General features: G+C 42.1%; 1 protein-coding gene across 1 annotated transcript in view; it reads left to right on the top strand.

The window, feature by feature from the left end:
• LOC138178770 (netrin receptor UNC5C) overlaps positions 1–21,845 on the top strand; it is a 44,942-nt gene that overhangs the window by 7,281 nt on the left and 15,816 nt on the right. The window contains exon 2 of the mRNA XM_069110990.1: positions 8,304–8,506. Within this exon, the coding sequence (XP_068967091.1) occupies positions 8,425–8,506 (82 nt within the window). The 5' untranslated portion in view covers positions 8,304–8,424. The remainder of the gene's footprint in view (positions 1–8,303; positions 8,507–21,845) is intronic.

Raw genomic sequence — 21,845 nt, 5'->3', positions numbered from 1 at the left:
GCATGGCGGCGAACGATCGACACGCGAGATTAGAGGGAAAGCGTATCGTGGAAACGAGTTTCTTCTGGCGCTAGGTCCACCACGTCAAGATCGCGCGACAGATACGACTAGTCGGGAAAAACGTGCTCGAAGGAAAAAAGCCAGTCTGCATCCTGAATTTTCCCTAGTCTGGCACTGTATATTGTATTTCGTGTATTCATGGAAAAACGTCAAATAATTCCGCGACTCGAATCATGGCATAGAAGACGAACGTTTGATCCTCTGGACGCCCAACTCGATGGCGTCGTTGACTAACGCACACGTGGCTCACTCGATGTATTTTCAGCGACACGCGGCATCCAGTCGCTCTTATTCGCGCAACGCAGCGGCGCCGCTTTAACGAAGCGATCAAAGAAGTTACGAAGGTGTGCATCGAATTTAGACTTTGAAAATAGAGAAACTAGAATGGTCTACTTAATAGCTTGTATTACCGACGATATCAATCTTTTTGGATTTCAGTAATACTTAAATTCAGATGATTCAAATTTGATCCTTCGCTACTTAGTGTTCTGAGCCCATAATACCAATTGCAAAAGGCAATGAACAGATGCCATGAGAGTATTATCGTTTATTCTCGTCAAATCTCATCAAATCCTTCTCCTTGTCGGTAGAATTGGATTTCATCAATAAAATCGCTACCTGTTTCACGAGAATTACAACATAAACCACCAATTTGTTGGAATTTAACCGAGCACTATTGTATACAAAATCATAGGAAAGTACAGATTTTCCGTGAACGAAAAGATTCTCTTGATTTTTCACGGAAATCCTACAAGTCATCTTTCGTATTACAATTTCACCAGAGAAGTCACGGTTGAAGCCGGGTCTTCTCGAGCTCCCGTGAAATTTCGTCGTTTCCCCTTGACAATTTTAAAAGGCTCAAAGTCACGGGTTAAACCCTCTTCGTGCCACTTTGACGTGGCTGTTTCAACCCCGTTCTTTTCACCGCCGTGTCACCGTGGCAAAGGAACAAACACTCGCACGAGGGTTCCAGGCTTCCTTTCGACGCTACGGAAAATCGATGGATCAAGGATCGTAATGGACGATCTTACAAGCTCGCAGCGGTGGCCACGATGCACTGGATACCCATAAATCGTCCGCGCAGGTCACGTCTCAACGAATTGAATCCTCGTTCTCGTAGGTAGCCGCAAATTTGTACATATTGCGTCGAGGTTTCGTCGTCATCCTCCGTTAGCCACCCTGTATACCACAAAAAGTTCGTGTATCTTTCAAAGATACGAAGGAGAAACGACAAAAGAGGACATAACCTTGGTCGTATGAAAGCTTGTATCTTTGAGATCGGTTCAAATCTTAGAAAGATAGGGCACGCGGTCGTATTGTGGTTACGCGTGCAAATTTACTGCTTGTAGGCACGCATCTGGCTTGAGGATCGTCTACATTTACAGACAATTGTTCGTATACACGTAGATAATTCGCAGAAAGTGGCATAAAGTAGAAATCCAAAGTAGTTTGTATAAAGAAAAGGAAAATCGGTATAAATGAAAAAATCTTGAGGTAGATAAAATTTTTGTGGATAAAGAAATCTGTGTGATGTATTAAACTTTTTCTAAGCATGAAACTTAGTTTGAGAAACTTTAATACAATTAAACTTTAGTAGAAAAATTTGTACGAATTTACAAAGCTTAGGACATTTATAATAAAGTCCTTTGAATATAAATTACAAATATTACCTACTTTTGGAGAATAATATTTTCAGAAAATAATACACTTATAGGTACTTGTCCGACTATTGAATAATCATCGGTGCTTCACTGAAATGAAAAAGAAGAAATAGTGTCTGTAACTGTCCCCGGACAAGTATATATGAACAACTGTCTGTAAGTCTAAACGAGTCTTTAACTAACGGACCCACAGCTAGTCAGAAGAACTATATCTCCAAGGATCTTCATTCGAAGACTACCTACGTGGAAGATAAGCAGAAGTGAACGAGATCGAGGAGCATAGAGAGGAAATATTCTAGCCGCGCTGTATAAAGATGCTCCGCAAACCCACATCCCTTCCTCTGCAGGGGGGTTGACATGTTTATTTCGCTCCGTAATCTTCTCGGATTACGTTTTGGCCACGGAACAGGGTGAAGAGGGGAGGGAAAGAGAGACGTTTGTCGAAGAGAGGGTGGAGAATAAAAAGAAAGGGAACCGAGAAAGAAAGGATGGCCAGGGGCGGAGACACGATGCGCATACCTGGCGTCACACGTGTGCCTCTCGAGAAGAGGCCTCTTGAAATCCTGTACACAAAACGGGCCCTTAAACGCAATGACTGCAGTCGACTCGTGGTACGTTTGTGTTACGCACACTGTGCTACCTCTGCGTAGAACAAGATTCACTGAAGCTATAGTTGAATCGGGAAGATGTCACAATTTTATCGATTCAATAGCAGCAAATTATTTTATCGAAGACAGAATCAAATGTAATAAGTTGCAGAATATTTTGAGAAAAATGAAGAATTTATTTGTTGCACAATTAATTTTTATTGGATTTCCACCTTCGTGAATAAATTACTTCTATTTATTATTATATAATAGTTCATTTTATCACTGTTACAGGCTTCCAAAACTTCTCTGAAATAAAAATAAAGATTGAATAAAAACAAATTTCGTTTTGGTAGCTTCTGAATGACCCTGTCATTTGTCTGTGGGAATTAAATAATTAAGTAATCAATTGTATGTAGATAGAATGAGAATAAACTCAGATTTGTAACACATCCGAGTCGTGTACCGAATAATTTCCTTTTCTTCAACGACTATTACGGATTAGTTCCAAACACCACAATGAGAGATAATAGTGGAAATGCGCTTGCATGTTTCCACAGGAAAGAAGCTGTTCCATGTGAAATTTACGACTCCCCACGATCGCGTGTTGTGAGCGCAGAATGATCTAGAGATGGATACACGCGGGCAAGAAAATTGGTCAAGGGATGATTTAGTGAGAAATGTCTTTTTTATGGCGCTTTGAGATTCGCCGGGAAGATACCAGGATGAAAAGTACGGTAGATCGATCTTTGTGTACATTTAGTCTGTAGCAGGAACTTTATCATCTTAATACATATTCTTCTTTATTCTTCAAAAAGAATCCTTCATAAATTATCATTTTTTATACTACTTTATTCTTGTCATTTTTTTAAATTCCTCGTAAATCATTTTGTTCGACAAACACATGTTTTGGAAAAGGTACAACTATCTGTATATCGTATCTCACAATATATATATATATATATCTAAATCAAAATGCTATTTAATGGATGGAACTCTTCAGAAAAATAAACGTAGCTAATTAGTTTAGGCGGATCTTTCAAAAAAATTGTTGTTACCTCTGTATCTAGCCTCTTGAACTACATAAAGAAAAAATTGATATCATTTCATGATCAATGTAACGGTGTTCTTTGCCAGAAAGGAACACAGATTACAAGAAGCCACCTTTGATTAAGCCATTCGACTCAACCTTTTGTGTTTCTCCATCTTCATTCACGGAATACTCCGTACAATATAGATATATTGCAGGCCAATTTCTCCAACCACCCAGTGTATACTCAATCCCTTGCGGGGGAAAGCCTGGAGAACACGATCAAGTTCGTAGCTGCGAAACGCAAAATTCGTGACACGTTACGTAAATGCATGCAAATTTATTACAACCAGAGGCGCATGCGTGCGTCGCAATTTACAACGCTGTAAGATAAAATGCGTAATATCCCTGGGTATTAGAAATGTTACGGCGAGCTATAGAACGCTTCGAGATTACACGGCGGAGAGAAGACGAGATCGGCCGGCAAGTTTCTAAATAACACGATGCACGGTTTTCACGGTAAGTCGAAAGAAAGAGAGAGCAGGAGGAGAGACAATGTCGTAATTGCCTGCTGTTTCACGAAACCCCTGCGATCTTCCAGGGGTTGTAGCTTCTTTCGAGAGCGTCTATCGATCCGTGTCGACCCTGACACGCAAACATACAGCTGCGATGCTGACGAATAACGGAATACAATGAAAGTATCGTCGAAATATCAGAAAGCATCGGCATTGATTTGTAGAAGATCCTTCTTTGTAGAAGAATGGGAAAGTTTGCCGGAACAAATATGTGTAGATATTGATTTCACGTTTGCTGCATGAAAGCTATAAGCACTATCATATTCTATCATTGTATTAAACATTTTATTTATAAGTATGACTTGTTCCAACGTCAGTGATTTTATGCCAGAAAATAATTAATTCTATAGGTAGGGTATTCCATATCCGAGCCAGTTTTTGGCTATTGTAAGCTTTTAAGAAAATTGGAAAACTTCCGAATTGCCTATACCAAAGATAAACATTGTTTTTCAAACACGAGGATAGTAGAATTTTGCTCTGACCGTGTCAATTTACTCGGAAAGAATGAATTATTCTTTCACCAAAATGAAAATAGCCTGTTATATAAATCTAACAACATCGATAACTTCACATATTTTCAGTATCACATATATCCAACCCACATATCACTTTTCTCCCCAACGGTACAAGAAAACTACATTTCCCGACTACTTTCGTTGCCATCGAGCTAGCAACCCTAATAGAATTCGTCCTCCCCAGAGGATCAGCGAAATTTCGCGCGCTCTCGCGAGACACGAACAATCAATAACGAATTCTCGATTGGAAGTCTCTCGCGAAAAAACATCCAACTATTTCTTCGTTCCTCGTGCATAAAGGATTCCCCGGTATATTGGTGAGCTCGTAAGCACGCGTGGATCGTTTCTCGTTCCTCGGGGGCCCGCTTCTGTTCCGTAACCGAGGTGGAATAGAAACATCGAAGGGAAGCGGCTTCGCAAACCGGTAGCCGCTGAATACTCCGGGGAATCCAGCCCCGTTGATTCCCCCCTACCTGTTGTCACGCGATACTCAGGTTGCCCTTCGAAGCTTTAAGCCGCTTTTCAGTCGCGGTCTCTCATCTCTCAACATATAACATCTCTCTGAACCTCACTGATCCAGAGCGAGAGGAACCAAGAAGAAGAAGAAGAAGAAATGGGGAAAGAGAAAGCGAGAAAGCAAAAGAAGAGGAAGATGAAGAGGAAATGGACAACACGAAGCGCGCACGATGCGTCGGTTTCGAAACAGACGGACAGATTGTGCCGCTTGTAAAGTGGCGAGGAAGACCCCTGGAAAACAGGTCTCATGAAAAGAAAAGACCTTTCGTAGAGCAGCGAAGCGGGTGAATAGCACTCGAGTTTCTCGCGTTTATCCCCGACTAGCGCGCGCCAGGGTGAGAGAGCCAGGCATTCGTGGCAATTGCAGTGTGAAATGCCATGTGTTCATCCGCGAGCGGCACCACGACGTCTGCTCGGTGTCGAGTGTTTTAAGCCTTTGAGTGGTAATACCGGGCACGTTTATAAATTGAGTCCTCGTCCTGGAGGATTAGACCTCGACATCTCTCTCTCTCTCTCTCTTTCTATTCTCGTCGATGGGAAATCTGTGTAGGGACGTCCGATACGCTCGCATAATGCGCGTTCCACGGCCTCTCTACTCGTCCTGTGGATTATTCCGCGTCATGAATCTTCGAGACCATCCTCGCCCCGTGTCTACCTTCCCTAACACGCGGTCTCGTCCCTGTAGCTCCTGTGTTCCTCGCGTGGTTTCATCGACTTTCCACTGGATAACGGCCTGACTATTGATTCGACGTGATTTCATCATCGTGATCCACGCTCGTCCCTGTTAACTCCGTTTGCGTTTCAATTAGAGAGATATCGTACCACGCGTCAACACGGAATTTTGATGCGTCAGGGACTGGTTCTGTGGTGTCGTCGAGGAATTATCATTTTACTCCCTTAAACCGCGATTCAACCGATCTTTGATCTAATTTTACCCTGTCGGAGGCTGGAAGGAATTTCTTAAAGGATGGTGAAATTCATCAAAGATAATTACTTCGAGCGCTGACAGAGCACGTGCACACGAAACCACTTTCGATCTCGAACGAAATAGTTTGCGCCGCCTACAAGCGCGAGTTCGCGAGGCTAACAAAGGACCCACGAAGGACGACATTGACAAACGATCCTCCTGTCGCGTTTCAATCCGCCGATAGGAGCTCTTACAAGTCTACCAGCGTTTTCTGTTTCTCCCTCTCACTCTTTCTTTCTCTTTTTCTCTCTCTTTCTCTAGCGCGCGTTTGTTCCCATGAATTTCCTTCGAGTCTTGTCCAACGAAACACGAGCTCGCGAAACTAGTTCCCCGCGAGTACACACCGAACTGTTCCAAGCAAATACGTTCGCCGTGTGTGTAGCGCTTTATCGCCGCTCGTAAAGTTTCATCTGGACTTTAATTAAACCCGGGAACCTCTCTCGATACTAGTCAGACGCCGATATTTTGCATAGAATGAGCCTGTATAACCGGAGCAATCGAATCTTGATTCTCTGCCTTCCTCTAGGAATTCCTTTCTTTTTTCATTCTTCTATCATGTAACAGAAGAAAAGCTTGATTACCTGAAAAATAAAATTCCTTCGCTTATATTTACATAGCTGATTAATTTTCTCTATAACTGTTTTTTTATACTTATTAAGTAATCGAAGAATCTTATTAATCCAGAGGATCGAGCTACCCCCTTCGAGCTTCCAATTATCCTCAGGACGAAACGAATTTTTCGCGTCTGGCGATCCATTTCCACTAGACGGATCGCCGTTAATAATTAACGATCCCCGGTTATCGGACTGGATTGGCCACGAAGAACCGGCGCGAGGTTGATTCGAGGGAAACGAAACGAAGGGAGCGAGAAAGGGGGTGGAATTACCAATCTACCTCTCTCTCTCTCTGCCTCTCTAGGTTCGAACGAAGGCACCACGAGGAAATTTCGCGTGCGGGAAAGTGCGCGGTACCGGTGGAATATTTAAATGGCAAGGGTTGCCAGCCGGCACCTAAGTGGCACTCTCACCACTCCTAACCGTCTTTTACGTTTTCCGGTGGAAACAACGGAACGAGCAAGCGAACCCAGGAGAAACGTTCAATCCGCGTCCCAGCGTCGATGTCGCTTCCGCCCTCCATCGCGTGCCACCAAGAAGTTTCCATTTTTTCTTTTTTTGAGAAAAAGCCGCTGCTCTCTTATATTTTCGATGAAAACGCACCCTTCCAAGCGGCAACCATAGCTCGAACGGGGTTCCCATAGAAACTGTTAATTTTTTTCTGAGACCTTTTTCTATTTTCTTTCTATTTTTTGTTTTCGCGTTTTAAGAGTGGATATGTATTTTAAGATGAGATTGAATATACGAGGACGTGGTTGGCGAAACGTTATGTCAGTGGATTTCGAGTCGAGAGGGATCAAGAGTCCACTTTTACCTCTAGAAATGAAATATCATTGAATGTGGAATTTAATCTGGATTTTTCAGATATTATTGGAGAATAATACGAAAAGGAAAATTATATTTATATGTATAGTACCGATTGACGGTATATAAAGAAGTCGTATTCAAAGTATATCTGATAATCTAGCAACACACAAGTTCCCACTGACTACTCAAAATAACAAGTCTTTAGTCGATTTTACGGTGAATTTGTGTAAATGTAAGTTGAAGAGCGTGCACGTGACCCCAGAAGTCGCTTTCCATACATTCTTCGTATATACATATGTATCTCTGAAAAACTTACTGCTTCATTTATCTTAATTAATCATGACTGACGAACTACGATGTATACCCAGGCTAGTTCATGCAACGTTAATCTATTCCCTCGTATACGCCGGTGCACGCTTCTAAAACATTCCGTAGAAACGGATAATAGCTGCACGCTGCTTTATTCATTCACTTGGAAACAATTGCATTAGCCTCGTCAAGTAGATATATCACGATGCTGTTTCTCTGTTAGCTACAAAGAATACTCTTCGTACATTTTCAACCTTAGACACGCCATATTACAACGTATACGTTCACTTACCAGTTTCAATCTATGATGGAGATAGAACTATAGTAGAGTCATTTATATTTGAATTGCATTTCTTGGAATAAAATTTTAATGGATATCTTCCTATAATTCAACATGATTGTAAAATTATGGAAAGAGAAATCTTTACGCTGCGACCTATAATTTGACATCCTATACATTTATTACTTCTGATTCAAAGTTTTCTTTCATAAGAACAGAGAATCGTAACTCGTGGAAAGAATCAATGAATCCTGGTTATATCCATGAACAATTTGCCCATCAATGAGTTCGAGTAAACGAAGTTCAACTACATTATCATCCCCCACGTTTGAAAATCCTACAGCTTTTAATTTTAATCGGATTACTCATTTTTCTATTTCAGGTGCAGTCCACAACCACCAAGAGGTTTCACGGTGAAAGTGCATCGCCACCATTTTCTTTAATTCAATTTTCTTCGACGTAAGATGAACGAATGACCGACGAACGACGGTGACACGTACGCGATGAGGCCGAAATCGTGTTCCCTGTTCCTGTTGTTCTGCGTGCTGCTGCCGGGACTGGTGCGCCCCTTCACATCCGGCGAAGGTGAGCAAACTTCCATCCCAGATCTCTCATGACGACAAAATGCAGTCGTCAGAGAAGGAACAGAGACTCTCCAGTTAGAATCTCGCTTTCTATCGATTCAAGAACCCGACTGCGACAGTCGATGACTGAAGTGATCGAGTGCACTTCGTACGAGTTCTTTCACCACGGAAACGGGAAACGAATGCTCACGGCCTCGTAGATCGTTCGATAAGTTGGGAAACGGGCGGACTTGTTCTGAGAAACAGCCGCCATTTTGTTATTTTCTGCTCATTTCACGGGGGCAATTAGTTCGAAGATAAAGAGTTTCTAATGTTTATCGTAAAATTCTGCATAAACTCCTCGGACCTTTAAAATCATACACTATGCACTTGATATTTCAATTTTCCAGAAATTTACTTCAGAGATTCTGATTTGTTTATTTGTATTATTGATATTGTTTGTTTAGGTCCTGAGATTGTTTATTTCCATTCTTGATCTTAACCCTTCGTAGTCGAACTGTAGTCGGCAATGTACGTCATGCCATTTCTTTTACCTTTAGCCGCTTCCTTTTATTCTTTCGTACCAAAATTTAATTTGATAAAAATGTTACAACGTAATATCATTATTTTAGGTTTATAATATTTGTTCCAACGTATCGTCCACTGATTCGTTTCTTTCTCTGATGATAAATTACTCTATTTTAAAATAACTTTAACACAAAAAAAGCTAACATGCAGGAGCATAATAATCGAATCAAGCCACCGTGTCCAACAACTAATGTGCGTTAATCCCCTAAATTCCTTGAACAAGCCTCTAAAAAAAACTTCCATTTATCCATCATTTTCCTACGATCGCTCAAGATTCGATTTCCAATCCCCACAGCGAAGCTTTATTGTTCCCCGATCCTGATCCAAGGGTACGTCAGTAATCAACGTTCGACGCTCACGAGGGAGGAAGCCGAACACGGACATGCTTTTTGCGATTCCCTAGCCGAGAAAGAACCTGGTCGTGTTCTATGTGCACGGGGCTAGTCACGAGCACGGTCTTTGGCTTGGGAAAGGGAAAGGGTGAACGGAGAGGGGCCCAGGCAGATCTAATTATACGGCAAGTCAGCGTCGTTGATTAGTGGTGGGCATAACCGGCCGGTTACGTTACACCAGCCGTTTTCGATGATGGATTACGATCCCCTGGAGCTAGTTTTAAAGCGACTTTACGCGAAGAGGGGGGCTTTTGGTCTTTCTCGGTTTCTTCGCGCACTCGCGAGACCACGTGGCCGACTAATTAGCGTCCCCGACATCCAGCGGCCTCGTCATCGCGGCACATAGGGATGATGAATGGCACACGGCGAGCAAAAAAAGAAAAAAAGAAAAAATGAAAGAATCGTTACACATAACGATAGAAAGTTCACGGATTTATACGCCTTAACTGCGCGTATCTCGAAACGAGAACCATTCGAAAATGTATGCAGTAGAAGAATTATTGCGTTCTTTAAACCTTCTTTCGAGGAAGTTGCGCCGGTGTTCGCTATGTTGGTCGTATTTCAAATTAACACATTGGCAATAGTACGCGTTATGCCTCAACAATTTCTGATAAAAAGAATTGTAAAAGGGGTTATGAATAACATGCGGTTTATGAGAAAGGTCATCGTATCTGCTTAACGATATTGTGTTATAGAATTGGTTGAAAAGAGATAGCGGTTATCGTGTGTGAGAAAATAGAGACTCGTTTAACTACAATATATGGATAATTGGAATTAGAGTGAGAAGATAAAAATGTACAGATATGTGCAATTGTGTCTCTGTGAAACCCATCGTTTTAACTTTTCGATACGTTAAACTAATCAATTCTAGCTGCCACTAATTTTCCGATTTCAACATTACGGAGTGTGACTGACATTTAACGCTTTTAAAAACAATACTTTGATCAAGTTCACGCGACTCAATTATTAATGCGTTAACGAACATACCAGTGGAACCTACAAAATCGTTTAACGAGTGAATTTCACCGTTTCCACCTCGCTCGCAGTGACTCATTCGCGGATACCGGCAAACTCTTCCAACAACACAAACTCATCAATAGGCAAAGCCACAGCCACGCTTCACCGACGCAAACAACGCCAGCCAGACTTTTCTAACGCTCGGAGTAATTACGCTTTCCGACAGCTGGCACGGTCGTTCATTTTTTCCCCAAGCCGCGGGAGAGGCACCGCCATGCAAATTGCACGCGTCGACATTTAACGACTTCGATTGTGTGTGCACGCGTGCGACTTTCCCGCGAAGCCAGCGCATCGTCGGCGACACCGTGGAGAGGAAACGGCGCCTAAGAAAATCGTTCTCTGTTCTTACGTTGCCAGGTGAACTGTTGACTGTTCAGTCGATAAAGAAAGAGGGAGAAAGAGAGAGGTTCTTACGTGCGTAGAAACCCGCGTGTGAATAATAGCTCCGACGATTTATCGCGATGTGATATCGTGTCATAATTCCAACGACTCGGCTGGCCGACGTTCCGGCGCGCCGAGGAAAATATTAGCTGCGTTAATAATTAACGGGCCGCGGGCAGGTCGACGCCGCGCGTCGTTCTCACGTTTAAGACCGCAAATCACTTTGTTTGTAACTTGGTGTCGCGTCTATTCCGTGGCGTCTTCAATTTTTCAGCCTTCTGCGAACTTTGAGAATTTTAAATTGTTCGAATAGTCGAGAATAAGGCGGGAAGTTTCTTGGTTTCAGATGAGTCATATGATTAGTCTAACACAGTGGAATTGAGTAAATGGGCTTTCATAAATCGTAGAAAATTTATACCGTCTGTGGTACAAATTGGTGTGATGAATGTTGGGAATTTGCTTGAAGGAATAACAAAACACAGGAAGTAAGTCAGTCAGTAGGATTGAATTTGTCGATACAGTGTAGATATTTTGTATTTTTTGCAATATGAATTGGCACGATAAAGACTAGAAGTTTGCTTAGAGAAATGAAAAAGGTTCAGGGGAAGTAAGCTGGTAATTAGTAGGTTAAAATTCTACTTAACGGCGTGGAAATGAGCTTCGTTAGCATAACATGAAAGAGTTGTACTGTGATGGAAATTAGCGGTATAAATATTAGAAGAAACCTGGGAAAAAGCAATAGAAGAATCAAAGGAGAAGAAAAGAAGACGACGATGATACTAGCGTATACTAGTAATACGAAGTGAATACTAATAAGTGAATACTTAGGAAACATTTAAAACCTCTTATAATGAATGATATCGCAATTACTTGTTCGTATCAACAAAATGAGTTACAAAATTCAATAAAAAAGAAGAAGAGCTAATTGATTAATTTTTACTACAAAACATTTGGAAAAATAATTATTTCCTATAGATTGACGTTTGTAATAATAATCAGTTGGTACGAAGGGAATAAATAAAAAAAATCGATCGTTTCCACTGCATTATCCCCGTAACAAGTTCACCAAGCTTGTCGTCCAGCCTGCAGATAACATGCATCAAAATAACGAGTACCGTTTTCCAGAAGATAGATATTCACCGAGACCCCGGTAAAAGCTATCGAACGTGTCTGGTTTTCGAGCTCGCGAAGCCAGCCAGGTTTCGCTCGTATCCGGTAGCGAGAGAAGAATTACGAGCGGAGAAAATACGAAGCTTCCCTGCCTTGGAAAAATGTTTATTCCGGCGCGCGAGAAAGCGGAAGGCGAGAGCGAATCGCGTCGACGAATCTTCAGATTTACGACTAATAAATTCTCCATACGCCGATGCTCCTTCTGTGCTCTCGTAAAGGTCACGTCACGCTGCTGATTTCGGATTCTTCGACCCCATTCTATCTAGCACGGGTTCACCTCTAGGTAACAGTACCATCCGCGGGATTTCGCCCTTCGTGAGAACCTATTACTCATCCTCGTGCTGGCGTGGGCCCGTTTCCGAGCGATAAGTATCATAAGTAAATCGCGATCAGGTCCCGCGATACGACCTTCGATCACGTAGCTGACCACAAAAACAGAGATGGATAGATGGAGAACGAGAGGAGGAAAGATAAAGAGAGGAAACTGTAAACTGTTTGAAGATAGTGGGAGGTCGTGTGGATCTCGCGAAATCGCCCGGAGCAAAAATGCAAAAGCCAACGCGAATGCTGGTTGGCGGGTTGGCTCGACCGAGCAATTACCCGGTTGGTTCCACGTCGGAATGGGGCCCGTTCTCGGCCTCGCAGCCGCGGAGGAGGAAGATGAAGGGGAAGGGGAAGAGTGGTAGAGTCGAATGCGAAAGAGAATAAAAAAATACACGGTGAAGTTAGTTAGGCGAGAGAGAAGGGAGAAAAACTCTTTAATCTCTCGTGGTCTCTCATCGGCACACTGCCCGACCGAGTATATACCGCGGTCTTTCTTGCGCTCGTGGTGTATGCCTTTCTCTGTTTCTGTCATTCTTTTACTCGCAGCGACGAAAGGTCGGGTCAGCTTTAATTATCGTAAATCAAACGAGAGAGTGGTGCGCCGAGAGGAGGCCCCGGCAGTTGTGCAAGCGCGAGCGCCGCGATTATTGTTGAAATCGCGGAGAACCGCCGGGTAAAAGAGTGGCCTGGGTAAAACGCAAACCACGGACCGGCAGATCGTGAAATATCGACCGATCGAATTACAACACGACGATATTTTCGCGCGTTCCCTCGTCCCGTGAACTCTCAATATCTTCGAAGGTGGTTAGTCAAGTGTTGGTCCGGCAGTCGCGTTGCGAAATTTCTCGATGCTCTCGGACACATCGGTTCGAAAACCGGATATGTTCGTTGTTTCTTAATTGCATCTTTCGACACTGGCCTATGAGCGTTTTTCTTTTTCTTTTTTTTTTGTGTGTGTGTGTGTGTGAAATATACTTCTGGAGATTCGAATTGTAAATCCGCTTTCTTAATAAGTCTTTAAAAAGTTCATATTATTGTTTGCTTATGTTTCTAGTTGCTTCAGTTCGAAAATTCCATATGTATTTTCATTTAACTCTTCTTAATTGTATCTTTGATTGCATTATATAATTCCAATAATAGATTCGCGAAGAGCAAATTATATGTATATACCATAAGGTCAAATTATGTAATCAATTTTCATACCAAAGTTGCCAAAGTCGTCATTATCTTCGTCCACCAAATTCCCGATAACTTTAATCATATCAATTTGCCATACTTGTTTTTTCGTACATCTTCGTCTCAAAATACAATTCTATACAATCCAATAATGAGTCTTCGTATTAGGTTCTTGAATATGCCAATCATTCCTATTTATTAACTTAAAAATTCTCCCATACTTCCAATCTCATTTTAATCATTTTAATCTAAAGTAACTCGTTGCGATTACCATCCAGCGAAAAAAGAAAAAAGATAAATCAAACGCAACGAATTTTTGAAACAAGGTACGAAGAGTCGCCAACCAGAATCGAACGATATCGAAGGGAGGCACAGCGCGCGCTAGTTTTCCTGCGTTCGGTCCCGCCTCGTCAGAGATTCGAATCTTCGTGGCTCGCAATTTCAATGCAAATCGGTACACGAGCTCCATTGTGTCTGGCAAATGGAACGATGAATCCGCAAAAAGCGCGGGACGTGAAATTTTGTTCCAGTTCGACGGGTATCACGGATGAAGTACAATGGGCAACGGGCGAGAATCGACGTGATGTCGTTTTGGGGGCGGTGGTTATCGATAGCAGGAGGAAAGAAGGCACCGCGGGAGGCGTTCACGCAACCAAGCAGTCGTATCTGATTCTGTTACTCGGTTAATTACACGCCTTAACGTGGGCCTTGCTGCCGTGGCTGCAATCGACTCGTGTAATGCGCATCATCGCCCTACGCTTTTTACGATTCGCCGCCTCTTCCAGAGGCCTCCGTTTAATATTCACCCTTTCGTCAGCGTTCGCGCGTTTTTCCATCCGTTCCATTCGTTTAATTTTCTGTCGTTCGCGAGCAGGCCGATCCGCGACGACAAGTTTCGTGCCGCTTAAAACAATCGGTATACGCGTGATGGATGAAACTCGATAACGGATTGAGTTAAGCGATCACGCGCATCGTTAATAGGTTGATTCGCAGGATGTAGGTTTGTTACAGCGTGGGATCGAACTGTGGGTAATGTTCACTAGAGCAGGGGGATAAATCGTAACGGGGAATTAAATTTTGTATATTACACTTGTAAACCTTAGCCTATATTTTAGAGATAGTTAATTTTGTTTACTGAACCATGCTATATAATTATTATATAACGAGATATAATTATATATACTATAAGATATAAATTGTAATAAGAAACAAAATTTTATATATTACGTTGGTGTGGGATTTAGTTTGTAAATCATAGTTAAAATTTTATAACTAGGATTATGTGCAGAATCAAGATGTAAATTGTACGATAATAGGAGATGAAATTTGACGTATCACGTGTCTGTGGAATGTAATTCCTAAATCGCAGTTTGTAAAGCTTATAATTAATAAATTTCAGGTATTATAAAATACGTGTTAGTTAAGATTTCCTAATCTCCGTTTTCATGTAAAACGTCTTTCGCAACAGTCGGAAAGACACTGTCGTCGCTCTGGATCGTCCAGCCACCTGAGAAGTCTCTATCCTCCGGGTACACTGACCGCCCTTTAACTCTGACCTCTGACTTCTGATTCCGAATACAATGCGGGGCTGTTGTCGCGCACCGTTCAAAGATAATGCGCGGCTGTCCAAATGGAACGAATCGAGGAAGGTTCAACCTGATTTCATCTCGGTGTCGATCGTTCTCCAACGATCAAAGAGAAAGATCCTCCTCCTCTCCATCGGTTCCTCCTTCGTTTGTTTCTCTGTCTTCCATTTGGCCTGGTATCGATCTACGTACCAGCTTGTCTGTTACGATAAAGATCGATCGAGATACGAAACAGACGAGAGGACCACTCGTGGTTGACGTATGTATATCTCTCGTTAACCGGAATGACGATAGAATAAAGTTCCCTGGGAGCAGGGAACCCGACTCGTAGAGACTTGACTGGCATTATTTGGGCCCGAAGGTCGTGAACCGTGAATGGCCTGGAACACAATGGCAACTCGAGGCGGTCAGGCGCCGTCTTATTGTATATTTCAGTACACCCTCCAGTCCGGAAGTAGTCCTTTTTTATCCAAGGGACCGATTCATGGGAAACGTTAATTCTTCAACGACTACCTTTCGCCACCTTTCGCCGAAAGTCGCTCAAAATATTTGACTCGCACCTGGCGTTGACTTCTCTAGACTGGAATAAGTGTCGTTTCGGATAATCCGGGAATAGAAGTCGCTCTTGAAAAAGTTTCCCTTTTCAATCGTCCACCCTAGAGCGACTTATGAAAACATTCACTTATTGAAAGAGCAGCGTTTTATTTATCTGAATGTTTTTTTCGAGAATATGAAAGTTCGTATTAATCGATTAATTTTTATAACGTGAGACGTCGAGATACTGTCTGAAATTCTTCTGATGTATCGGGATATCGAAGTACAATAACATTCACTTACATGGAGTTGAATAGTATGACCTGTTGTTTTGTAACACCTTTTTATATTGCCAGGGCACAGCACATCTACGCGATTCACTCATTGCATGATTTTTTCATATTTTGATACATTAATATTGCATTTATTGTCGTAACTGTATCCATGTTGTATCGTGTTTCTGATGGAATATTATGTAATTTTGAATCCTATATTATACGTGAAGGAATACACTAAATTGAATTTATGAATGAGCATTTCCCTATTTACACGCCCGCTACCATTCATGCCTATTCATTATATTATTTTAAACAAAATTATATAGCAGACAGATTAATAATTCCAGACTTAAATAAGTAAAATCTAAAATCATAACGTATTCAACAACCCCCTACAACGTAAAACAACAATCACGTAAAATCAACAGCGTTACGATTATCGTCCACATTACAAAATTCATCGCGACAATTTCCCCTTTCTCTCACTGTTCAGAAAAGAAAAACAAGATAACAAAAAGTCTAGCCTGTTACATTCAACGTGTAATAACGCCGATCACGCGAGGATCGGGTACTTCTACGGAATCGGACTTCCTGGAAATTCAATTCTCTCCCTCGGCCTTCTTTCCCGCAAATTAGCACCCTTCAGCGGTGACGCGGTGTCAAGGTGTCAACGAGGGTCGCCAGGGCGAGCACCTTGATTTCGAGGCATCGTTAGATGCGCGGCTCACGGGAGATATGCTGTATATACGCGTAGCTACGGAAGAGGCGGAAGAGTCAAGCGGCGGGGTCAATGAAGCCCGGAGCACGAAGCGTTACTCTTTGGCCGACGTTCGGCCTGCTAAAATAACAAGGCACGTGACGCGAGAAAACAAGGAAGCTCTTGTCTCTTCCTTCGTCCGTCTTTCTTCTCTTCTCGCTTCGACTGGCCCTCATTCTTTCCATTTTGCTTCTCTTCCAAGCTTTCCCCTCTCACCTATTTCATCTTCCCATTCGATTTGTGTATTTTGGTATCGCGTAGGAGATTAAGGAAGATTTTACCGAATCTTCTCAAGATGTTCACGTTCTTGTTGAGTCTTCTTAATGTCATGTAAATTGGAAGTCATATGCCTATATGATATGTCTTCGGGTTACAGAAAATTATGAATCATGGTCTTATCTCATAAGCAAATAAAACTCTGATTTTAGAAGTTTACTAAATTCAGTGTGTTGAAGTACTGATGCATTAGTAAAGTATATACAGGGTGGTTGGTAACTGGTGGTACAAGCAGAAAGGGGGTGATTTTACGCGAAAAAAGAAGTCGAAAATATAGAATAAAAATTTTAAAAAATTTTTTTTTTTAATTTTTCCATCGAGACAACGATCTACAGTGAGATCCGTTATAACGAGACGTGATAAAGTGCACGCGTACCGAGCGAAAATTCAAAGTCGATTTTCTCGAAAACAAAGCCTCAAACGAAAAATTTTTATTCTATATTTTCGACTTCTTTTTTCGCGTAGAATCACCCCCTTTCCGCTTGTACCAACAGTTACCAACCACCCTGTATAACGTACAACGTATAAAAAATTACGTTGTTCAGGTACGTTTTGTACATTTAGTGCATTTAGTACATTTTAGTGCATTTAGTACATTGATACTGGTAGTGTGACCGGTATTATTTGTTTATGTAATTGAAATTCTTTAATCCTGGTATCATTGGTCACCGATCGCTTTTATAGCCGTCATTGTAAAATTTAATGTCGCTGTTTAGTAACCGTTATGAGAGTCATATAATCCATACTCATAAATCAATATCCTTACACCAGCCCACTCTTTTAAGAAGTTTCTCAGCCCCGTTTCTCTGTTGTATCTCTCCATTTTTCAACGGCTTTAACTCGAGCATAAGAGGATATATTAACAATTAATGAACTGCCTGAAAGCCTAGAAAATATTCTTTTCCAAAGTACCAAGCGCCATATGAATGGAACTCGTTTCCAAGGACGGAAGACATTGACCAGCCGCCGCCTCGAAATAGAGTCGTCGTCGTTCAAGTTCTCATTGTTCGCCACTTTCACCGCCATAAATAACCTAGTCCTAACACCCTGCATACACCTCTCGCCTCACCTAACCACAAATCTATTCTCCATATCCGTAGTTGAAACAAAAATACACATCTCGAAATCTCCCGCGCCGTATCGCGTCCCATCCAGAATCTCTCTCCCCATCGGTCTCCACTTCCTTCGAATCTTCCCCATCTCTGGCGAAGCACGTTCTCTAATCTACATCGTCCGCCTCTCCCCCAATAGCGCGTATGTTTCATTGACTCGCATAGCCGGCAAGAGCCAACCGTGCTGCAGGTACCTTTGTTAATTAAGAGGCGTCATGTGTGGCCCCTCAGCCGTAGGTACACGTTGAAACTGTACACGCTAGCGTTCGTGTATCTGCCCAGCGTAATACGTGGTCAACCCACATAGTGACCACGCGAGACTTCCCCTATATATATGCATGTGTAGATGCATACACACAGAAACACATATACAGGGTGATTTTGAAATCGTGGTACGTGAAAATCTAAATTCTTTACGTAAAAGTATTGGGTTGACAACTAAGTGATTGCGGATTTTGTCAATACCACCTAATGACAAAATCCGCAATCACTTAGTTGCTAACCCAATAGATTGAAAAAGATATCGGATAAAATGTATTCGTACGACGCTTCGTTTGCAGAAAAATTGGGTTTTGAAATGTGTCGTGTATGATGTTAGTAGAAATTCGTTTGCAAGTGTCATGTTCGTCTCATTTTGATGTTTAAAGATTTCTCAAGTACACGGATAAACTAAATATGTTCAAATTCTACTTTTTCGAAAATGAGTCATTGCATGAACAAACTTTTGTTGAAATGCGTCAATATATCGTGAATGTTGAAATGCAGCCAATATTAAAAACGTTATACAGATTAAGCAAATTATACGATATTTTATTATGTCATTATTAAATGTTTATATTATTTCCTGTCGTTAAATTCTTATTAAATCTTTATATCGTTTAATATAGTTAAATTTTGATTAAATTTTATGTGTAACATTATATATATCGTTATATTAATAAATCATATTTATTCTGTATTTCTACGTGACGAACCACGTCGTTTTCAGCTGTGTGTATCGCAATTTTAGAATCACCCTGTAAGCATAGAAGGAGCTCTTGTATCCAGGCGAGGGACACGACTAACTATCCAGCTACACTGGCTAACGAGGGGCCTCGTGCAGATCTCGTGGTGGCTATTCGATGGCGGGACCGGATTACACCGTTCCGTTCCGAATTATCGGAAACCGATGAGCTCGGTTTTTCCGTAGAACGTACGGCTCGCGTGTCGCGTGACGTTGCTCAATTAAGTTCGCAACCCCGGAACTCTTGCTCCTTTTTCGTCCCTGTTGTTCCCTCGTAGATGCGGGGGTGGGTTGTTTAGGGGGTATTTGCCACAAGCAATTACCGTGGCGCGATGGAAAGAGATTTCGACGGAGGTCGGCTTGTTCGGGAGGTGCGGCTGATTCGGTGATAGATCGGAGATTAACCCAGGTTCCAGCCTAGGTGGTGGAGGCAGGGTCGATGTTGGAGGTTTCGGGGTAGGTGTTCGAAACCTTGTTCTCCTTGCTGTAGATCCTATGGGATAACGTTTTTAGGTTGGTGTGTGTCGGGTTACGTTAACGTTTATGCATATCGTAGAGACGATCGAGATATTAGGTTGCAATATATGAAACCTTAGGTCCTTAAAAAGAATAGGTTAAAGAATCAAAGTCATTTATGGAACAGAGAATTCTCATCTTTAAGAAATGTTCGTCGACGAAGAAAGATTTAGGGAATTGATAAAAGAAAATCAAACGCGCGTTGAATGTTATCTGCTGTGAATAATTACAAGAATCTTCTAAACGTCTTCCAGTAATCTCAGTGCCCTAGCGATGAAATTAGATAACACGCACATATAGCAACTTAATGTGGACAATTATAGAAGAGATATCGTCCCACATTCGGAAAATTCATTACAGTCTCCGAAACACGAGGCTTCATTAACTTTCTAGCAGGAACAGCCTCTGAATCGTACACGCGAAAAGAGTTTCACGTCTAGATCGGCAATTTAAACTGCAGAAGTTTATCCCGACTCTCCTTTGAATCCACGTCGGAAGCTTAAAACCTCATCTATCAAAGAATTACTATCCGCGGCTAAATAACCAAGGGGAACCGTAGGAATAATCCACACAAAGGACGCAAAACGCGCAAAACAGCTCTGTTTCACCCCGTTCGGTCCCTCGCGATCGAGCCGAGTTTCTCTTTTTCTCGAGCTCGTGCGCGCGTTATATCGCTCGATTAAGCGCTCATCCGGTTACTCTATTTTTTCCTCTCTCGTAGCCTCTCGCGATGTCGAGGAGAAAAAAAAATCAGCCGCGGGGGTTGCAGCGAAAAGAGGGGAGGGGTGGCGCGCGTGAATTAGCGTGGTACTGGGTGAGCGTGTACGAGCAATCAAAGACACATTGAAGAGGGAAAAGAGATCTGGTTGTGCGCGAAAATGGCCAGTCGGAATTTATACGAACTCGTCCCGAGGAATTAGACGGGGAAACGATTCCGCGGAACTTTATCGGCCAACCGATCAGCGGAATTATCGGAAATCGATAGAAATCCTCTTTCGCCGACTGTTCGTGTCTCCTCTTGGCCTCGCTCGATTGAGTCCTCTGGGTCTTCTTTTCCTTCCATGTTTCTCTTTCTTTCTCTTTTTCTCGTTGGTACTACACTCGATTCCACGGATCGCGTGTTTGCGAACGTGTGCACACAAAGAGAACGGGGCTTTGACTGAGCTAACTGAAAAGAGAGAGGAAGCCGAAGGTGCGAAAAGAAAACACCGTGGATTGATGGATAGTCGTGTAGATGGTCGTTTGTTTTAATCGACTCCGTGGAAATCGCCGCTTCATCAGAGTACTGTAATAATGAAAGGAAGAGAACGAAGTGAAGCACATTTTTTAGTGAATGCAATACAATGGATGCTCGTATAATACGTCTAGCGTTATAGGAAATAGCATTATACGAAAGCACATGGCTTATAACAATTCAGGTAGACGAAGTAAACTTTTACGTCTTTCATAATTAGAATAAAAAATTCTGTTTAAACGAAGTCCACTTATTCGAACGAAGCCTTAATTAGTGTCTGATTAAATGCCGATTAAATCTACTTATCTGGACGTGATTCCCTATTATATTACGAACAGCCACAATGAAAATCTTATGAAATGATATAAAAAAATCGTAGATGTTCAATTTTCTCATGATGATCCGTGATACTTTGTGATTAGGAAATTCTCGATCCGTACTTTTATCGACACAACCTGGTGTATTCGTAAAAGGCGAAAAAGGGGACAATAGAGAAGGAAGCACAGACGTGAAAAGAAAACATCGTGGATGGACGAATCCCATGGTGCAGGATATTCGTTTTAATCGACCTAAACCCACAGAAAATCGACGTTGCCAGCGTGGTGTCGATATGGCACGGTCGCGGTCGTCCAAAGTGGCTAACGACGACTCTTATACGAACTGATTCGGGGAAAAACTGGCCGTACTACGATTCTACCCTATCGGCCAATCGATCGAGATCCATTATCGAAAACCGATGAAAATTCTCTTTTAGTTGCGCTTCAATTCGCCACGGTACGTCACGTCGCCGAAAATTTTTGCTTGCCCCTCCTCCACCATTTCTCGTTCTCTCACCGATATATACATATGCGTGTCAGCATGTCTTTTTTCCTCTTTTAGTTCGTTCGTTCATTCGTCCGCCGACGCTTCTCATTTGCTCGTTGTGCGATTCCCATCTCCGCGGGCCGGATATCGAAGGTATCTGCCCGCCATCGAATATAAATTCTGACAATTTTTTTCGGCGTGAGAGGCGAATTT

This window comes from Bombus flavifrons, chromosome 4, assembly GCF_040668555.2.
Source record: "Bombus flavifrons isolate JBK064 chromosome 4, iyBomFlav1_principal, whole genome shotgun sequence".
Taxonomy (NCBI): Eukaryota; Metazoa; Arthropoda; class Insecta; order Hymenoptera; family Apidae; genus Bombus; species Bombus flavifrons.
The sequence above is the reverse complement of the archived record's forward strand: the minus strand, read 5'-3'. Positions and strand labels throughout refer to the sequence as shown.